The sequence below is a fragment of the Pelophylax lessonae genome, assembly GCF_965119305.1.
Source record: "Pelophylax lessonae genome assembly, chromosome: 3".
In the NCBI taxonomy this organism is placed as follows: domain Eukaryota; kingdom Metazoa; phylum Chordata; class Amphibia; order Anura; family Ranidae; genus Pelophylax; species Pelophylax lessonae.
Window position 1 is genome coordinate 557,399,561 of NC_138770.1, and position 18,629 is coordinate 557,418,189.

At 43.4% G+C, this 18,629-nt stretch overlaps 1 protein-coding gene across 1 annotated transcript in view; it reads left to right on the plus strand.

The window, feature by feature from the left end:
• Positions 1 to 18,629, plus strand: part of BUB1 (BUB1 mitotic checkpoint serine/threonine kinase) — a gene marked incomplete at its 3' end in the record, with an annotated part of 111,631 nt that overhangs the window by 25,904 nt on the left and 67,098 nt on the right. The window contains exons 9-13 of the mRNA XM_082252468.1: positions 3,236 to 3,378; positions 8,726 to 9,051; positions 10,389 to 10,441; positions 10,529 to 10,654; positions 18,027 to 18,143. Coding sequence (XP_082108594.1) covers positions 3,236 to 3,378; positions 8,726 to 9,051; positions 10,389 to 10,441; positions 10,529 to 10,654; positions 18,027 to 18,143 — 765 coding nt within the window. The remainder of the gene's footprint in view (positions 1 to 3,235; positions 3,379 to 8,725; positions 9,052 to 10,388; positions 10,442 to 10,528; positions 10,655 to 18,026; positions 18,144 to 18,629) is intronic.

The window sequence follows — 18,629 nt, forward strand, 5'->3', positions numbered from 1 at the left end:
GACAGGAAGTGAAGGTAAATCTCCCCAATGGGGTGCAGATGACCAAATACCCAACAGGGGTTAAAACACTCCCTTATATTTATCCAAAATGGGGGGTAAAAGGAAAAAAAAAAAAGTTTTACCTATAATCATACTTATACCTTTGTCCACAATTTCTGCTCAACCTGGTAAGTCGGCATTTGGGAGGTTTGAGGAATATTCTTTTGCCTGATCTAGAGAAAGGTGGAGCACAGCTTCAGTTGGTAATGTTGGCCCGGCCCGTTGGAGTGTTGTATTGCATTTTCAGAGGTCAGTCAGGTTCACCTCGCACACTTTTTTTTTTTTTTTTTTTTTTTTTTGTCATCTGAAATGAAAATAATTCTTTAATGTTGCTTAACGCAAAAGTCCATCTCCAGTTTTGGATAGTGGTGTTAGCACCTCTGTCAAGTTTTTGTATTGGTTTGTCATACATTGAGACTTATCCTTCCCCAAACTGTCCAAAAATAAAAAATATTGGAGTTCCATGTTGGCTAAATACATGTTTATCTAATTTTTTTTTTTTTTTTTTTTTTTTTTTTGCTATTTGCCGTCATCTAAAGCTGTCCAAAGTTGCTAGGCAAGGACCTGCAATAATTGTTTTTTGATATGAGATTAAAGCAGAACTCTAGTCTTACCTCTTAGTCTCAGTTATGTATTATACAGGATTTATATAGCGCCAACAGTTTGGGCAGCGGTTTACAACATGAAGGCAGACAGTACAGATACAATTCAATATAGGAAGATTTAGAGGGCCCTGCTCCTTTGGAATTTACAGTCTAGGAGGGAGGCACAAGTGATACAAAAGGAAATAACTATAGGGGTTGATCTGATGGAGAAAATAAAAGTACAGTTTTTAGGTGTGGGTAGGATAGGCATCTCTGAAGAAAAGGGTTTTCAGGGATTGTCTAAAAGCAAACAGAGTAGGAGATAGTCGGACAGATAGGGGTAGGGAGTTCCAGAGGATGGGAGAGGCTTAGAAGTCCTGGAGAGGCGAGCATTAGGAGGAGGTGACGAGAGCTAGAGAGCAGGAGGTCTTGGGAGGATCAAAGAAGATTTTGTTGGTATTTTGAAACTAGATTAGTGATGTTGCTGGGGGCAGAGTTGTGGGTGGCTTTGTAAGTTGTTGGTATATGATTTTTGCTAGTTTGGGTGAACAGAATCCAGTGGAGGGATTGACAGTGAGGGGTAGCAGACACGGAGTGGTTGGTAAGGTGGATGAGCCTGGCAGTAGCAGTTACGACGGGCTGAAGAGGAGATAGCTAGGCTAACAAAGCAAAGAGGAGAATCGCCACTAAGTGTAGTAGGACTGATTAGTATTTAACCACCCCCCAAAGGGCTATTCACAGTATAGGTATAAAAACAAGCCCATCATAGGAGGTTCGGGGTGCCAGGTGGATAAGAAGTCCGCACCGACGCCTGGTAGATTGTAGTGTGTGTCCCCCGGGATGAGGAGGAGGAAACTGGCCGGTGTCTCTCTCTGGCCAGCTTGAGGAAAGAGTGCGCATGCTCTAAAATGCATCGCATTACATCCTGGTCCTTCTGACATCACCCCCTGCATCCACGCTGCATTCCATTGAGGCTTTGAGAGACACCAGCTGGCTTCCTTGTTCTCATCCCTGGGCCAAGCACTAAAATCCACCTGGTTGGCTGGGCGGACTTCTCCTCCACCTGGCGCCCCAGACCTCTTATTCTAATAGGCTTGTTTTTATTCCTATCCTGTGAGTTGCCTTTTAGGGGGGTTCTATTAAATACTATCAGTCCTACTACACTTAAAGGCGCTTCTTTTTGTCTCTCCTGTGCTTCAGAGCCAGCTATAGCTCCCAAATTAGCCTTATCCAGTGTTTTTTGATTTTTTTTTTTGGACATTTAGTTTAATTTATTATCAGTATTTTTTAATTACCTGCATTTGCGTTTATAGCTGTCCTCCATTGAGAGACTCTGTGTGACGGTACTCACCGTCACTGGGAGTGAAAGACAGATACTTAATGGACACTGAGAATATGGTTGGAATTGCTTCAAATGGGTTCTATGTTTACACTTCTGATAATGTGTATTGTACCTCCATGTCAGAGACAGACAATCTGTCACTGGCGGTCACTTTCTATTGTCTGTGTATTCTGTTAAGCCTGTCTGTCCCATTGTTAATAAACTCCCATATTGTTTTTGTCCAGATGGCTAGATAATTTGTTCAGGTTACTTCTATTTCTGTATGAAATTTCATCTGCATATGATAATGTAATCAGGCAACCCCTGACCTGTGTGTGGTAATCTTATCAGGAGGGGGATGTCCATGCTGTATATAAACTGTGGCTGTTCAATAAAGGAGAAGGTTCCAGTACAAGCTAAGTTGTCGGCTAGCTTTGTATGGGGGGCAGCTGGAATATTTGATATCTATTCAAGACTGAAGGAAGCCATATACTGAAGGAAGTTCACAACCACAGTGTGGGTCACGGTTCGTTTACACTCTGCCTTTGTGCCTACAACAAACTTTCTGTTATCAATGAGGAGGGAGTTGCAGTAGTTGAGGCCAGAGATGACCAGGGAGGGAACCTAGGAGCTTTGTGGTGTCTTTGGTTAGAAAGGGGCGTTGTACAGGCTCCTCTCCCATACTGAAACTGCTTACTGTTTTACTTCATACTGAGCTTTTCTCAGCGCAGCAAGTCAAATGAAGCCCACCTCATTCCAGGACTGGAAGACACCAGCATCATCTAGCTCTTTCCTCCCCAGCCTTAGTTCAGGTGGCCTGCCTTTTCATTAAAATTCAGTTATTTCAGTGATGAAGGCTCAGCATCAAATGCAAGTGTTATCTTTGGCAGTCTGCATTCCAATGCATCCTGCCCTAGAATCACCCACTTCCCCAGAGCCATATCCACCCATCAAAGTATTTATATATTTGCATAACTCCTCCCATGAACTAGCCAACTACTTGTATCAGGTCTGGGATACAGGGCTCTTGAGAGGAACACAGAGGCGTGGTGCCGTTATATTTTTAAAAAGCTACGTAAAGAAGCACCCTCCCAGCCCCTCCCACCAGCCATGATCTTCCTGCATTTCATAGAGAAGCTCAGAGATCCAGTGATGAAATCACTGGATTTAAAATGAGGTACATAATTTAAAATGTAGGTTTTATATAAATATAAAAAATGTATTGGCACGTTAATGATGGGGCAAAATATACGCAGATTCAACTTTTTAATTTTTGTGTATCCATTAACAGAGGAAGATGAAAAGAAATACATGAAGGTCAAAGAGGAGGCTGCTCTCCAAGAACTTATGTTGAAACAGAAGATGGAGCAACTAAGTAGCCTGCTAAATGTCCAGGCATCCACAAACAACCCTACCCCTGAGCCCAGTGCAGCAGTAAGTGTGATTCTTCATGGCCTCTACAATAACTGACTGTTTCAACCCTATTATTTAGTTAGATTCTGTTTTAAGTTGCGTGGCTAGAGTCCTTTTCTGGTATATAAAACTCCATATGAGGCAAGCAGATCACTAAAACATGTAATTACAGAGAAGTCTTTATTGCACTTCCAACCTCTGCTTCTAATTTCAGTGCCAATGTAATTAAACATTTTCAGATAATCTTCAAAACAATTTCCACTCAGTAAGAAATCCCTTTTTGCTTGAGATTTCAGCTACATCTGCGTTACTGCAACAGGGAGCTACATCTGTCTGTGCCACCTAATGGATAAAAGTGGTATTACAACATGATTTTAACCACTTCAATATTGGGCACTGTCACCGTCTTTCTGTCCAGGCCAATTTTCAGCTTTCAGCAGAGTCACACTTTGACAGTTGCACGGTTATGCAACACTGTACCTAATATGAAATGTTTTTTTTCACACAAATAGAACTTTTCTTTTGCTGGTATTTGATCACCACAGAATTTTTTATTTTTTGCAAAACAATTTTTTTTTTTTTTTTTTCTTCGTTTTGTTATAAAATTTTGTAAATCTTTCATCATTTAGGCCAAATTGTATTCTGCTACATTTCTTTAGTGAAAATTACCCAAATCCATGTTCATTATTTAGTCTGTAGGAAAAGTTGGAGATCCTTTGTAGAGTCTAGATCGATCGATCTATCTATCCTATCTATCCTATCTGAAAATTGATAAGTCCTGATGTACTCGCAGCTCTCATTTCTAGACCCTGAAAAGGCCAGGACAGTAGAGAGACCCTCCTAATATAGACAGTTCAAGGTATTTAGTAAGAGGCATGGCGAGTTATTTGTCACACATTTTTTGTAAACAAGAAATGTAAAAGAAAATTGTTTGTTCGCAATTTTATTTTTTTCACATACTGTTTCCAGTTCAGTATAGTGTCACAATATAACTAGTGTGGCGATGATCAGAGACACTGACTGGTGACAGTATGTAAAAAAAATAAATAATAATAATTTTCTTATTTTTTTTATTACATATTTTTTTCTATTAACACACTGTGACCAGAGCAATACTGTGTGTGTGTGTGTGTGTGTGTTGTTTTTTTTTTCCCACACATTCTGATTTTATACCAGTGAAATTCAACCATTTTTCCTGAATGTAGAGACAAAAAAATTTTCCTGAATGAAACTGATTAATTCAGTGTGTATTGTTCTTAGCTGTGAGTGGCCACAGCTACTCACATGGTACAGATGGGCTGTAATTGGCCCTGTCCGTACCATGTGATCACTGTGACAAATCACAGCTAGCAGCACAATTAAACACAATGAATGGCTTGAAAGGAAGCCATCCATTGTTTACAATTGTCATGTGATCTGCTGTGATTGGTCACAGCGATCACATGGTACCGGCAGCGGACTGGTATACTGACCGGTGGACACAGTCGTTGATAGATTGCATCAGCCTGGCCCAGGAGGATGTCATATGACATCCACCTTGAATGACTTATGACCTACCCATCATTTGACAATAGGCTGGACGGTAAGTGGTTAAAGTGAGCTTATGGTTTGCCCTTTCTTTTCCAGCTGTGCATACACAAGAGAAGAAGCCCCCTGTAAGCTTCTCTTGTGTATGTATGTGGGGCAAAGCATAGATTTAAAGATGAGTTTGTTTGGTTTGTTGGTTGCAGCTTGCCAATCCATTGATGTGGTGGCTGCATTCGTTTTCTTTCGGCCTTCTTCCCCTATATGTTCACCAGTTGATTTGGCCAGACACGCACCTCCTGCATCAGAGTGCCCCCACTCTGAATGGAAGAGCACAAGGGGTGCATTTGAAGAGCAACAATGTCAGTCTGAGGATATGGTAATATGAGGGGAGAATGGTTTTGGAAGCAGAAAAAAGGTTGTAGAAGCATAATGGAGGCTAAACCAGGAAGTCTTCCTGATGATTGCGGAAGTCTGGGGCCATCTTCGGGTCGCTCTATTTGCAAACCAGCAAAACGCAAAAGCAGTAATATTTTCTCTTCACAGAGGGGATCAGACCTGGGGTCTAGACGCTCTTGCTCATCCGTGGGACTTCCCCTTGTGCTACACATTCCCCCCCCCCCCCCCTTCCAGCTGATACCTCTAGTCCTTAGGAAGTTCAAGGAAGAATCCACACATTTGATCTTGATCACTCCCTTTTGGCAAAAGAAGGCAGTGGTTTGCGACACTTCTAAATCCAATCACGAAACCACCCTGGAAACTTCCGCTCAGGAGGGATCTACTAAGGCAGGGAACCCTAAACCATCCGAAGTCGGATCGCCTGCAATTGACAGCTTGGTTTCTGAAGAAGACCTCTTAAGGGCCAGGGGTCTTTCAGAGAAGCTTATTACCACCCTTCTTTCTAGTAGAAAAAAGGTGGCCAGGGCTATCTACATGAAGGTGTGCACGAAATATAATTCCTGGTGTTCTTTCCTTCAAGGAACTTCAGGTTAAAAATATATAATTTAAGTTTCGAATGCCTCCATGAAGGAATGGAGAAGGGGCTGGCAGCCAGCACCCTAAAAAGGATTCACCAAAACTCCATTTGAACCTTTTAGAGGAAGCGTCTCTGAAGAATTTAGTTCTTAAGACAATTTTTCTGGTAGCGATCACATCTGCCTGAAGAATCAGAGAAATTCAGGCCTTGTCAGTCACAGGTCCTTTTTACCGTAAGTTATTTTTCTGGACCCAGTAATTCTCAGAACGGAGTCGGCCTTTCTTCCTAAGATTTCTACATCTTTTCTTCGTACTCAGGAAATGGTGCTACCTACCTTTTATTTGGCTCCAGCTAACGCTAAGGAGGAGACCTTCCATACTTTAGATGTGCGAAGGTGCCCAGTACAATATCTATCCTTAACGAAAGAATTTAGGAAATCAAACGCACTCTTCATAATCTTCACAGGATCCCGCAAAGGAGCAAAAGCCTCCAAAAGTACTACAGGAAGGTGGCTTAAGTGAACAATCAAAGAAGCTCAGGGGGGGAAGAACCTCCTGAGGGTATTGCTGCCCACTCTACGAGGTCAGTGGCAGCTTCCTGGGCTGAAAGGGCCAGTGCTTCACCTGAACATATCTGCAAGGCAGCTACCTGGTCCAGCTTTTCTACTTTCCTTTGGCACTATAGACTAGACTTACTGTCAGCTGCAGATTAGGCCTTTGATAGGAAGGTGCTGCAGGCAGTGGTCCCGCCCTAGTGTAAGTTTCCCAGTTATCCTCTCCGGGTGCTGTCCTGAAAGGCGATTTGGGAAAATGTTAGACTTATCAGTGATGGTATTTCTAAGAGCCTTTCAGGACAGTAGCTACTACCCTTCCTGGGTGTTTTATCTTAAAAAAAAAAAAAAAATAGCCTGTTACTGTGGTTTGTTGTTTTGTGTTAGTCAGAGGCTAATCTATAACTGAAGACCTGGTGGAAGAGGAGGGAATGTAAAGGCTGCAGTGTTACCTGGGAAAATTGGGTGGAGCTGCGCTTTCTCCAGGTGCTATCCTGAAAGGCTCTTAGAAATACCTTCAAAATTTTAACTTCCACTTATTTCCTTCCCCACTTCTGGGTGACAGCACTGCAGCGCTGTCCCTCAGAGGTTTGGCCCCTCCTCCCCTGGCTGCAGAGCCAATCTAAATGCACAGCGCACTTCGCGCATGCGCAGTAGGGACCCACCCGTGAAGCCATAAGACCTCACTGCAGAGTTCTCTTACCGGCAACGGCGGCGGCGCCGACAACGCGCGACTCCAGGACAGGTGGGTGTCCTAATATGAAAAGTCAGCAGCTACAGTATGTGTAGCTGCTGACTTTTAATGTTTGGAGGGGGAGGCTGGAACACTGTTTTAACTAAGGGTTTAATGCGTTTCTGGATGCATTCCAGATACTTTTTTTTTTTTAATTTACTGGGGCCTGGTGCATTTTTGATGCATTCCAGTGTGTTTTTTGATGTGTTATACCACGCTCCAGTACAGTCCAGTGCAGAAAAAATGCAGTGTGCTACTTTTTGTTTCTGGAACTGCCTAAACTGGTGAACTATGCCATTGGAAACCATATAATCTATTTTCGATGCATTTTAAATGCAGAAACAAAAAATGCACTGGACTGCATGTGGTGTGAACTGGCCCTGACGGGGGTTTTTAACCTTCTCATATTCTACTAGAAATCCTTTTTTTTTTTTTGGTCTGTTCCTTTTGGAGAGTTCCACTTCCTTTCTATAAAAACAGCAGGGCAGAAAGTGAGAGGAAATCTCTACAATGGAGCCCCAGTTAGCAGGAAAAAACATAAGGGGTTTGAGCTCTTATCTGTTCCATCCAAAACAAACAAAAGATAAAATAAAGCGGGGCTACTCTGCATCTGAGCACCACAAACCAAAAACACAATTTGGCCCCTTTCACTAGTGCGACTTGGGACTTAAAAGTCGCATGACAAGTCGTACCCCATGATTTCAAATGAGCATCGTTCATATGTGCGACTTCAAAGTAGTCCCTGCACTACTTTGATCCAACTTTCGTGTGACTTGAGGTCCATAGACCAAGATTACACAGGCATTGCTTAAAGTCGCGTGACTTTCAGATCGCATAAGTGTAAAAGGGGCATTTTTTTTTAAATTTTTTAATATTCAAAGCAAACTCCCCCATCAACCTATGTCTCTATGCTTTATTTTGCCAAGAAATCACTTTGAAAAATGCCCTTAGCATTTCTGGCCATGGTCATCTTGAGTAAGGGCAGGTGAGTAAGTAGCATTTGCTTCCTGAAATCTATCTGCCCTTAGCTCAGGCATGCAGGTAGAAAGATTTGCTTAGTAGGGATGGACTCATGCGTGTTCGGATGGTAGTCCCTACCAACCTGGGAAATCCTGACAAGAAGCTGTCACTGCATACTGCCCAATCATAGGCAGTGAGGCATTTCCTGGCCCACAGCTGCACATACACGTGCCCTGACAAGACTGTCATGATTGTGGTTGTATGCAGTGATGACTTCCTGGCGGGATTGCTCAGCTGGGTTGGGACTTATGCCCCATACACACGTGCAGATTATCTGCAGACTTTTGTCTGCAGATTTACCTTTTCTATGTAGTGCAAGGGCCTGCCGGATTGCATACAAATTGAAAGTGTTTAGGTTTGACCTCATATTATATGGTTTTGGTAAGTCTGCAGACAAAAGTCTGCAGATAATCTGCACGTGTGTATGGGGCATAAGATCCAAACACGCCTGAGCCCATCACTAGTGCTTAGCTGAGAAAACCCTCCTGAAGACTCCTGGGATGTTTTTGCTTTTTGTTTTAATCCACAGCAACCTTTTATTTATATTTTATTTAACACTCGACAGGTGGAGACAAACTTCAGCACGTTGACACCAGTAGGAACGACTACAGTCCACAATGAAAATCAGCCACATGTGGCAGGATCATTTACTCACTCCCCCTTTGATCTGACTCCTGTGGCACATCCATCTGTTTCACCAGGAATTTCTACATCACAGTACAACCCCTCTACATCAGGACATCTGTTATCTCTCCCTGAAGTCCCAAGACTAGATGTCCAAGCTAGCAGAAGAGATGAGCAGGAGATGAATCATTCTCGGCACCCAGCCCCTGTAACATCCTCTGTTTTGGAGCGATCAGCAACTTCACTTTCCAACACCCAAAAAACAATGTAAGGTTAATGATGACTTGGGCCCCTTTCACACATACGGTCCGTTCAGTTCATCAGTTCAGTCACGTCAAATGTATCAGTTTTTCGTCCGTTTTTCGTCAGTTGTTATCCGTTTTTCGTCAGTTGTTATCCGTTTTTCGTCAGTTGTTATCCGTTTTTCGTCAGTTGTTATCCGTTTTTCGTCAGTTGTTATCCGTTTTTCGTCAGTTGTTATCCGTTTTTCGTCAGTTGTTATCCGTTTTTCGTCAGTTGTTATCCGTTTTTCGTCAGTTGTTATCCGTTTTTCGTCAGTTGTTATCCGTTTTTCGTCAGTTGTTATCCGTTTTTCGTCAGTTGTTATCCGTTTTTCGTCAGTTGTTATCCGTTTTTCGTCAGTTGTTATCCGTTTTTCGTCAGTTGTTATCCGTTTTTCGTCAGTTGTTATCCGTTTTTCGTCAGTTGTTATCCGTTTTTCGTCAGTTGTTATCCGTTTTTCGTCAGTTGTTGTCTGTTTTTCGTCAGTTGTTGTCTGTTTTTCGTCAGTTGTTGTCTGTTTTTCGTCAGTTGTTGTCTGTTTTTCGTCAGTTGTTGTCTGTTTTTCGTCAGTTGTTGTCTGTTTTTCGTCAGTTGTTGTCTGTTTTTCGTCAGTTGTTGTCTGTTTTTCGTCAGTTGTTGTCTGTTTTTCGTCAGTTGTTGTCTGTTTTTCGTCAGTTGTTGTCTGTTTTTCGTCAGTTGTTGTCTGTTTTTCGTCAGTTGTTGTCTGTTTTTCGTCAGTTGTTGTCTGTTTTTCGTCAGTTGTTGTCTGTTTTTCGTCAGTTGTTGTCTGTTTTTCGTCAGTTGTTGTCTGTTTTTCGTCAGTTGTTGTCTGTTTTTCGTCAGTTGTTGTCTGTTTTTCGTCAGTTGTTGTCTGTTTTTCGTCAGTTGTCGTCCGTTTTTCGTCCGATCCGTTTTGTTTGACGGATGAAAAATAGACCATTTGTTCAAAAAAACGGACATTGACGGAAGCGGATGAAAACTGATGTTAACTGATGATCGTCCGTTGTCATCTGTTTTTACATAGAGATACATTGATGTCCGTTTTTCATCCGTCAACGGATGGATGAAAAACGGACAAATGGACAGCATGTGTGAAAGGGGCCTTAGAGTTGCTTTACTAAAACTAGTGCAAAATCTGGTGCAGCTGTGCATGGTAGACAATCGGCTTCTAATTTCAGCTTGTTCACTTTGACAAAAAAACAGAAGCTGATTCGTTTCTGTGAAGAGCTGCACCAGATTTTGCACTCTCCAGTTTTAGTAAATAAACCTAAAGTGTTTTTTTTCACTATTTTTCAAACTCATGCAATGTGTCTTTATCTTAGGATTCAAAACATTAGTGCCAATATGGAGAAGGTACAACCTGCGATAAGGGAAGGTAATATAGTAGATCTTGTCTAACTATTTCTTATACATTGGTACTTTTTGTGATTTAGTAATTATGTTCTCTCTTTACCTAATGCAGTAGCCAACTCATCGGGTTGTTTAGCAAATACTGCTCATGTTACCCCCAACACGTCGCTAGGATATGTGCAAGCCACTCCATCTAGAGTCCTTCCTTCGCCCACAGTGAACACTAAAGAAGCCCTGGGTAAGATTTGCTGATTGATGCCCCCCACAGAGAGTGCTAAAACATACAGGCTACATTTTAAAGGGTGACTATAGCCAAAGCATTATTCATTTTTGATAGAGTAGGAAATGGTTAGAACATCTGCCAAGGGCTTTTTTTTTTTTTTTTTTCTTCTATTTTTGAGAGATCAACCCATCCTTTTTGTAGTGGAGACCATTGTCTTGGGGAGAGAAGGTGATGGAAAATCTGAAATTTTTAAGTTGTTGTAGGAATGAAAGGTGAAGAGTAATCTTACAATGGGGGGACACCTGTTCCTTCAGGAGAGATTGTGGGGGGGATAGACTTAAAGTAGTTGTGAAGGCTCGAGGTTTTTATCTTCATGCATTCTCTGCATAATGGTAAAAGACCGTCTCTGTGCAGCAGCTCCCCCTAATACTTAATTGTACGCCATCACAACCCAGCTATGTGGGGACTCTCCCTTCTCATTGACTAAGACATTGGTTCCTGCTGCTGTCAATCACTGGCAGTGAGAGAGAGAGGGGGCAAGGCCGTGGCACAGAATTGTGTGTTTTGTATATATGAAATGCCACGCCTACTTAAAATGTAAAAAATTGGGGTAAATTCACCGTCAATTTAAGTGTATGATTAAATTAGGAAGTGTGGTGTAGTGAGGCGCTACTACCCTTGCTGAGTAAGGATTTTTTTTTTTAACTCTTAGTACAGACCCAGAAAAAAATCAATTTCCAGTGTTAAAGTGCAATTGTGCCTTTTCCTAGTGCAATCAAGATTTTTTGCAAGTGCAATCACAATTTTTTCTATATAGGATGCAGTGTACCACTACTATCCTGTGTAAGCACAAGTTTGGTTTATGTTTGGCCCTGAATATTCAAGTTATATGAAAGTGCAGTTATGCAATATTAAGTGCCATCAAACAAATGTGCAAACCAATGCAAAATGTGCAATAACGCATAAATATACATCAAAATAATTTTTTCATCATGAATGTTATAATAAATTCCAAAGTGCAATAGTGCAATTCCCAGTGCAATCAAGAAAATGTGCAATTGATGCAATATGCGTGGGTTCAAAAGTGCATGTAAAAAGTGCAACTATATTTGTTTTGCTATAGTTCACAACTTGGTATTTTTAAAGTGATTTTGTGCAAACGTAGATTATAGATATGAGCATATTTATATCCACCAAGCACTTTATTATGAACATACGGCACTCTGTCACTTGAGCATAAATGGTCATCCTTTATGGCATAGATTTCACGCCACCATCTATAATCTATGTTTGCACAAAATCACTTTAAAAATACCAAGTTATGGACTATAACAAAACAAATATAGTTGCACTTTTTACATGCACTTTTGAAACCACACATATTGCATCAATTGCACATTTTCTTGATTGCACTGGGAATTGCACTTTGAAATTTATTATAACATTCATGATGAAAAAATTATTTTGATGTATATTTATGCGTTATTGCACATTTTGCATTGGTTTGCACATTTGTTTGATTGCACTTAATATTGCATAATTGCACTTTCATATAATTGGAATATACAGGGCCAAACATAAACAAAACTTGTGCCTACACAGGATAGTAGTGGTACACTGCATGTGTTTTTTTTTTTTTTTTTTTTTTTTTTGTAATGCGTTATTTCTATTACAAGGAATGTTTACATTTTATGTGATGGGAATAAAAGTGATCAAAAAAAATTAAAGGGACACTGTAAAAAAAAAAAAAAATCAAAAGAAAATAAAGTTAAAGTGCTCCTGTGCTCGCATGCAGAAGTAAATGCAGACGTAGGTCACGCCCGCATATTTAAGCTGTGTTTGCATCACAAATGTGAGGTATCAACATGAACGTTTTAGCGAGAGCAATAATATTAGCCCTAGACCTCCTCTGTAACTCTAAACCAGTAACCTGAGATTTTTTTAAGTACTGTAGTTTGGCCCCATTCCACGAGTGTGCGCAATTTTAAAGCGTGACTTGTTGGGTGTATCTTTACTTTGCAAAAGGTTATCTTTTATAATTTACCAAAAAATTGGGTTCTATATTGTTTTTTTTGCATTAAAATTCATGAAAGAATATTCCCAAAAAATTGCATTTGAAAAATCGCTGCACAAATAACGTGTGACATAAATTGCCACGACAACCAATTTATTCTCTAGGGTCTCTGTTAAAAAATTCATATATGTTTGTGGGTAATACTGATTTCTCTTTCGTTCATTGACGGACACAGCTCCTGATCCTCTTAACCATTAGGTTATACTGCCCCCTTCAGTAGTAGGACACTAGGCAGAAAAAGTCTGGCCACGCCTGTGGGCAGTCCCAGGGTGTATACTCCCCTCCCTGCTATAGGTACTGCATTTTTTTTCTACCTAGTCAGGAGTGAGGACCTAGTTCCTCACTGGCATCTCTGGTCCTGGCAAATTTTTTCTTTAGATAGATTTTTTTTTTCCTGTGAGATCTACAATCAACTGCCGGACTGGGCGACGGGCTGGATAATCTAGATCCAGTGGTCACCCCAGTCTGCTCAGCGAGCGTGCGCAGACATCAGCTCTGCACTTAGGTGGGCTGTGACATTGCCCCACCGGATCTCGGCCCGAGTCCCAGCGTTCGTCCTGGTTGACAGCCCCACATTGCCATTGCGAGGGGCTCTGTCTGCAGCGGTGCCCACCTGGTTCCTGGTATGGTGAGTATCTGCCCCTCCCTCTTCCCTCGGAGGGTTTTGGGGTGGACATGGGCCTCTCTATGGGACAGTTGGACCCCCTGGTTTCCCTCCTTCCCGTCAAGCACCCCCCGTTAATTTGTCCCCCCATCCTATTACCCCCCCCCCCCCCCACTTCTGTGTGGGTGATCTTGTCCACCTCCTGGGGCTATGCTGGCGATAGGGGGGTGTAACCGGACAATCAGTTCTACAGGGGGTGGGCTATAACTGGTGGGTCCCCCGTCCCTGTGCCTGTTTTTGAGGCCTAGAGATCCCTGCTGGGTCCCTGGAAGCCTCGTGGTGCTGCCATTGTAGCCTTGTGCTGCAATGCACAGCAGCCATGTTTGTGTAGTCTGGCAGCCATTTTGCGGTGGTATGCCATAGAAAACAGTGGCTGTCATATCTGTGGAGCCTTCTGGGTGGCATTTTCTTCGGCAGGAGCCCTTCCTCATTCCTGGAGCCCTTCCTCATTGACTTCTGGATCCTTTTGTTTGCCGCTCGTGCAGTGGAGATTCTCCTGGTGGCTGCAGTGCCTGGTTTCTGCAGGGTGGTGAGTCTGGTGGGGTCCTCTCCCTCTCTGCTGAGGATCGATTGGTGCTCTGTGACTGGGTGATGGTGCTGCCAGAGCTGTGGGGGTTGTTCCTTAGCAGTGTGTTACACTTTTTTTTGTGGGGTCCCCCTCTTTACTCATGGGGTCTTTGGAGCACATCTCCCCACCTGATCCCCTCTCTGGGGCTGCGGGGCCCTCCGGGTCCCATCGATGCCCCGATGGCGGTCCTGGAGTCCTTTGTGCCCCAGGTAGAGGTGGCTTTTGGGTGACGGGCTGGCATAAAGCACCTCCTCGGTCTCCTCAGATACTGAATCTGGTTCAGCTGCAGCGGACGTGGGCCACTCTGCTGGGTCTGCGGCCACGCACCCTTGATCCTCAGATAGAAAGTCAGGAGGGTTCCTCCACGTATTCAACCGCGCATGAAAAGGCGCTGGCGAACGCACTGATTGTGTCAATGTTTGAGACTTAAAGTTGAAGGACGCGGCTGCGACGTGGCACTGGTTCCCTTTGGCACTCACAAGCCATCCAGAGCAGCAAAGGTGTTCTCTTTCCCCTCCTGTTCTGACAAAATTGTCACTAAAGAGTGGGGACGACCATAGTGTCCCCTTGGGGTCTATAAGCAAGTTGCTAGGCGATACCCCTATGAGGAGTCCCTTATTAAGAAGTGGACTGTTCCTCCAGTTTCCAGATTAAGCAAGGCAACAATTATTCCGGTTAAAGAGTCCCTGGCATTTAAGGACCCAGTTGACAGGAAGGCAGAGGCTGTGGCCCGCAATATGTACACCCTGGGTGGTTTGGCACTGAGGCAGATATTCACAATTGCCCTGGTGTTGCCGAATCTGACCGAATGGGCTAAGCTTTTGCGCCGTGACCTGGAGGGGGAGTAGCTCCCTCCCGCCTTTGCCTATTTTGGCGGTCCCCCCCGGACCTGCATGCAGATGCTGGGCCTGATGGCGTCTACCTTCGAGGCGGTTCCGCATGCACAGTTCCATATGAGGTCCCTGCAAGGGAGATTTTGGCCAAATGGGACGAGAATCCGCAGTCTCTGAACAATCAGATCTGGCTGTGCTGGGGAACAAGAGTCCCTGACATGGTGGCTTTGTTCTCCGGCGCGTCAGCTGGGCAAATCCTTCCTCCCCTTGTATTGGACAGTGGTTACCATGGATGCCAGCCTGTCTGGCTGGGGAGGCGTCCTCTGCAAAAATTCTGCTCAGGGGATCTGGGCACTGGAAGAAAACAGACAACCGATCAATGTCTTGGAACTCGGAGTGATCAGACTGTGCCTGGAGCATTGGACTGATTGTCTTCAGGGATGTCCAGTGCACATTTAATCGGACAATGCCATGGCCGTGGCTTATGTCAGTCACCAGGGGGGCACAAGAAGTATCCTGGTGGCTCTGGAGGTAGCCGGCATTCTAAGGTTCTGAACGGTTCGTTCCAGCCCTCTTCGTCGTACACATTGCAGGGGTGGAAAACTGTCAGGTGGATTACCTCAGTCGGCAGGCGTTGGACAAAGGGGAGTGGTCCCTTCATCTGGAGGTGTTTCATCAGTTGTGACTCCGGTGGGGCATCCCCGAGGTGGATCTGTTGGCGTCTCCGCTCACCAGAATGGTGCAGAGGTTTATGGCTCGGTCACTGGATCCTCTGGCGGACGCCACAGATGCGCTGGTAGCCCCGTGATGTCAGTATTGGCTGATTTACGCCTTTCCTCCTCAAGCTTTTGCCAAGACTTCTGCGCAGGATCGAGGCATAAGGGATTCCTATCATCTTGGTGGCTCTGGACTGGCCTCGTCGGGCTTGGTAACCCGATCTGGTACATCTGGTCACCAACGTTCCTTGGCAGCTTCCTCTCGGGGAGAATCTGCTGTCCCAAGAATCGATCTTCCATCCTGCTTTACAGTCGTTGTCTTTGATGGCCTGGCTGTTGACCTCCAGGTGCTGAAGGATAGGGGTTTACCTTAATATGTGATTCCTACACTGTTGAAAACTATGAAATCTACTTCTAGGAAGATCTACCATCGTACGTGGAAGATGTATATTGCGTGGTTTGAGTTTCTTGGGGTTCATCCTCGTTTTCTTCTTGGTGGCTCAGATCTTAACCTTCCTTCAATGAGGGGTTGAACAGAAGTTGGCCTTGAGTACTATGAAGGGTCAGGTGTCGGCCTTAGCGGTCTACTTTAACGGCCCTTGGCCATATACTCCCTGGTACGTACTTTTCTGTCTTTGTCGCCGCCAGAAGCCTTCTTTTGAGAATCTTCAGAATATTCCCCGGCTTACGCTGTCCCAGAAGGTGGCCTTTTTGATGGCTATCACCTCTGCGCGCTGGGTGTTGGAAATGGCTGCATTATCCTGTCGTTCACCTTACTTGGTGGTTCACAGAGATAATGTTGTTCTTTGCCTCTGTCCGTTGTTCCTTCCTCAGCTTGTCTCTGATTTTCATTTGAATGAAGACATTGTGTTGCCTTCCCTGTGTCCCAGGGCCAAAACATCCGAAGGAATTTGCTTTGCATGCCTTGGATGTGGATGTTGTCTGGGCAATTGAGGTGTACCTGGCAGCTACGGAGTCTTTTAGGAAGTCAGACTCACTATTATCACAGATGGTCACAGATTGGCCTCGGAAAGGGTTGTCTGTCTGATCCATCTGGAAATAGACGGTGGTTCAGGTCTATTCCATCAAGGGTCAGATTCCTCCTTTCCCTGTTAAGGCGCATTCTTCTCGAGTGCCTCCTGGATCTTCCGTCATCAGCGGTCAGTGACGCAGGTTTGCAAGGCGACCACCTGGTCATCGGTACACACTTTCACAAAGTTCTATAAAGGGGATGTGTTGGCATCTGCGGATGCTTCCTTTGGCAGCAAGGTTTTTGCAGGCTTCTGTTTAGAAGACCTGATCCTCTTTAAGGGTGTATTGTTTTTTTCACGTGAGCTCCAGTTTTGGTTGAGCTCCTTTTTACCTTGTTGGCTATAGTTAGCCTTGGGAGTTTATTTTTCGATGTTCTCACCCCTCATGTTTAACACTGATTTGGGACGTCCCAAAGGTTAGGAAGATCAGTTTTCTGTCAATGAATAAAAGAGAAAATGGGATTTTTGACTTGCTGTAAAACCCATTTCTCTGACATTGCTTGTAGCAAAACTGAGTACCTATAGCAGGAAGATGGAGTGTACCCCCTGGGACTGCCCATAGGCGTAGCCAGACTTTTTCTGTCTAGTGTCCTACTCCTGTAGGGGGCAGTATAACCCAATGGTTATGAAGATCAGAAGCTGTGTCCGTCAATGAACGAAAGAGAAGTGGATTTTACGGTAAGTCAAAAATCCCAATTTTTACGTGTAGCAGAGAAATGTCGGAATTGTCCTAGGTGGAAGGTAGTTAAATTCATTAGGGTATGAATAAGGTTAAGGAGGGTAGGGTTTTCCTTACCAAGCTAAGAACACAGGGGCATGACCTCCAACCAGCAGGTTTTAGGGCAATGTGAGAGCGTAGTGGATGTTTGGAACAGACCTCAAACAGCTTTAGCAAGCTAATCAACAGTAAGTGAATATAAACCTAAAGAGGTCTGTCTGCAGACCAAAATATTTAACAAGTTTAAAAAAATGGCAGATTCTATGAACCACTTGGTCTTTTTCTGCCACACATTTCTATGTGTTTGACAGCTCTCTGAGGTTAGTTCCCTAATTTTTGGAGAGATTTCCACTTCCTGTTGTGTGACTGGGAGAGAAGGCAATGATACGGGTAATTTTCCCTACAGGATATAGGAAATCTGACAAATAATACAGTTCAAATCTCCATTGCTTGTTTACCGTAGCTTTCAAGATTTCTATGACCTGTTGTTGGAAACCTCTGGCTGTAAAATTGTAGTATGTAATAGGCAAATTTATCTGATATTTCTTTTCCTAGCTCACATGAAAAAATGTAACCAATAATCACCTACCTGATTGGCTTGCAGTGGGATAGTAGATAATCTTAAGGTTCAGAATTTAAATTGGTTGGCATCCATATTGCATACAGCACTTCACTGAAAGCTTTGCTTACATTTCTCATGTACCCAATAATGGAGTATTGAAAATATTTTATGCCTTGAGGTTATTTGCTAAGTTACATGATATGTTATCATTTTCTTTACAGGTTTTATAATGGATATCTTCCAGACATCTACTTTACCTGATGATGAAGAGGATTTAAACGTCTTTGAAACAACAGATCCCAAAAAACCTGATCTTGAGACCCTTTGCCGAAATGATAGTAAGTTTTATTTTCATCTCCGTTTGACTTGTTGGCCCCTGGCCTATTGTGTTCTAGCTTCCTATTTAGAGTACTGTAATTGTTGAAAAATGTATATAATACTGGAAGTTGGCACACAAGCCTTTTTATAATTTAATGTTCAATAATGAATTAGTTCAAACTGCAGCCAGCTTTATTTTAACTGGCTAAGTATTTCAAGCATGTTTTCCATTTATGGGGTGTTCTGTACACTGCTGGTGTGCCAAGTACTCCAAGATAAGTCACCTCCTGCTTGTGTGATTGGCTCACTGCTATAACCAGCAGTTTTAGGTTTATTATGGAACCAGGACTGATGATTAGTAGCGAGAAGACCCTTTCACTCAGGTGGCTGTAGGAAATTGGAAGTGTGATCTGTGTGTCAGTATAGGTACAAATGGCGCCAGGCAGGACTGTGTCATGAAGTTTGCTAAAACCTGTACAATTTTTGGGTTTTTTTTTTTACTGTGA